At 46.6% G+C, this 1737-nt stretch overlaps 1 protein-coding gene across 1 annotated transcript in view; it reads right to left on the bottom strand.

Annotated features, from left to right (window-relative positions):
* The window catches only part of LOC101863830 (snake venom 5'-nucleotidase), a gene marked incomplete in the record, with an annotated part of 44769 nt that overhangs the window by 939 nt on the left and 42093 nt on the right, over window positions 1-1737 (bottom strand). Inside the window, 2 exon segments of the mRNA XM_013085216.1 lie at window positions 403-606; window positions 1558-1707. Coding sequence (XP_012940670.1) covers window positions 403-606; window positions 1558-1707 — 354 coding nt within the window.

The following is a 1737-nucleotide window of genomic DNA, read 5'->3' as shown; positions in this document are numbered from 1 at the left end:
TGTGTGTGTGTGTGTGTGTGTGTGTGTGTGTGTGTGTGTATATCTGTGTAAGTGTTTTTTGTGTCTCTCCCAACAAATAACACATGTTTTAATCCGATTTAAAAGAAATACCCTCTCACAGAGTCTGACTAATAAAGCTCCCGATCTCCTTTCACGATCCCTCTCCCGATCTTCTCCACATCCCTCTCCCCTCCAACATCCCCAAAAAAAAATCCAAAAAAAATCCCCTTCCCCAGTGTAGTTAACTGTGTCTTGAGATTTAACAAATTACACTTAACGTAAGTATGCGTGTATTTGTGTCTGTGTGCACGCCGTCGTAAACCTAATTCCAGATTGAAATAATACAAGTGAAATCGTATTTAGTTTACATATTGTTGTAAATTGCTATTGACTTTTCCTCACCGATTAAGAGCTCCGAGATGACGTTTGATCGGATCATGCTATACCCGTCACCGCCATTTTTTATAAAATCTGGGATGAGGATCGAGTAGTTCCGGTCAAGCTTCAGAGTCTCCAGCTTGGGCGTGAGGCACTTGGAGCACATTGTGAGTGCCTCAACAACACGCTTACCCACAGGACGTCGCAAATCGTAAGTGACTTGCATGCCTGGGGAGGGGTGAAATGCATTCGTTGATATACTAGAAGACATATTGATCTTTGAAACCGATTTATTTGTTCAATCTAAATGGTGAAATCTCTCTCTCTCTCTCTCTCTCTCTCTCTCTCTCTCTCTCTCTCTCTCTCTCTCTCTCTCTCTTCACCTTATTCCTTCCCATCCCATTCCTATGAGAATCCAATCTTAGGCTCCTCCTTGTTCCACCTACAGGCTGAATGTTTCAACTCACAGCCCATTTCAGCCCCATCCCGTCCCGTCCAATCCCATTCCATCCCACTCTATTTCATCACACACCTCTCGTCTTATCCCATCTGATCCCATCCCATTCAATGCCTATGAGTCCCTTCTCAAGCTAATTCATTTTCCCATTACTTGCTATATATTATGTTTCAGCCCACTACACATTTTAAACCTTTTCTATCCCATCCCATCCCATCCTTCTCTATCAAATCTCATCTCACCTTATCTGAGCTTATCAAACCCAAAATTATCCTATTCCACCTTATCTGATCCCACACCATCCCACCTGACCCCACCCCATCCCACCTCGTCCCATCCCTTGCCGCACCTGAGACCTGTTAGAACCCCCACCCCCCAATTAAGCTCCTAACTGTTCCCCAAACTAACTGCTTGTTCCAACTCATCGTATATTACTTCCCCTTCCCATCCCATTTCATCTCATTCCGCCTTATCCCATCCCATCTCATTCAATCCTATTCCATCTCATCCCCTCTTATCCATTCCCATCTCACCCCATCCCTTCCTATCCTATCCCATCTCACCCTATCCCACCCCACCCCCCATACCATCTCTTCCCCTCCTATCCAACCCCACCACACCCCAATCCATCTCGCCCTATCCCATCCCGTCCTATCCCATCCTCTCCCATCCAATCACATCCCATCCCGTCCTATCCCATCCTCTCCCATCCATCGAAGTACCTGAGACCTGTAAGAAACCACCATCAGGTTCTTCACTGCTCCATAAGCTGGCTGCATGCTCCAACACTTCTAGCACAGCCCGTCCAGGGAGTACCACTATGTCCACGCCGTTCCTGAAGGGCAGGGTGGTGAGGATGTGCTCTACTGTGACTAGACCTGGGCAAAAGATATAGGGGAGAG

This window comes from Aplysia californica, unplaced genomic scaffold, assembly GCF_000002075.1.
Source record: "Aplysia californica isolate F4 #8 unplaced genomic scaffold, AplCal3.0 scaffold00357, whole genome shotgun sequence".
NCBI lineage: Eukaryota > Metazoa > Mollusca > Gastropoda > Aplysiida > Aplysiidae > Aplysia > Aplysia californica.
Note: the sequence above shows the minus strand (reverse complement) of the source record. Positions and strands in the feature narration are given on the sequence as shown.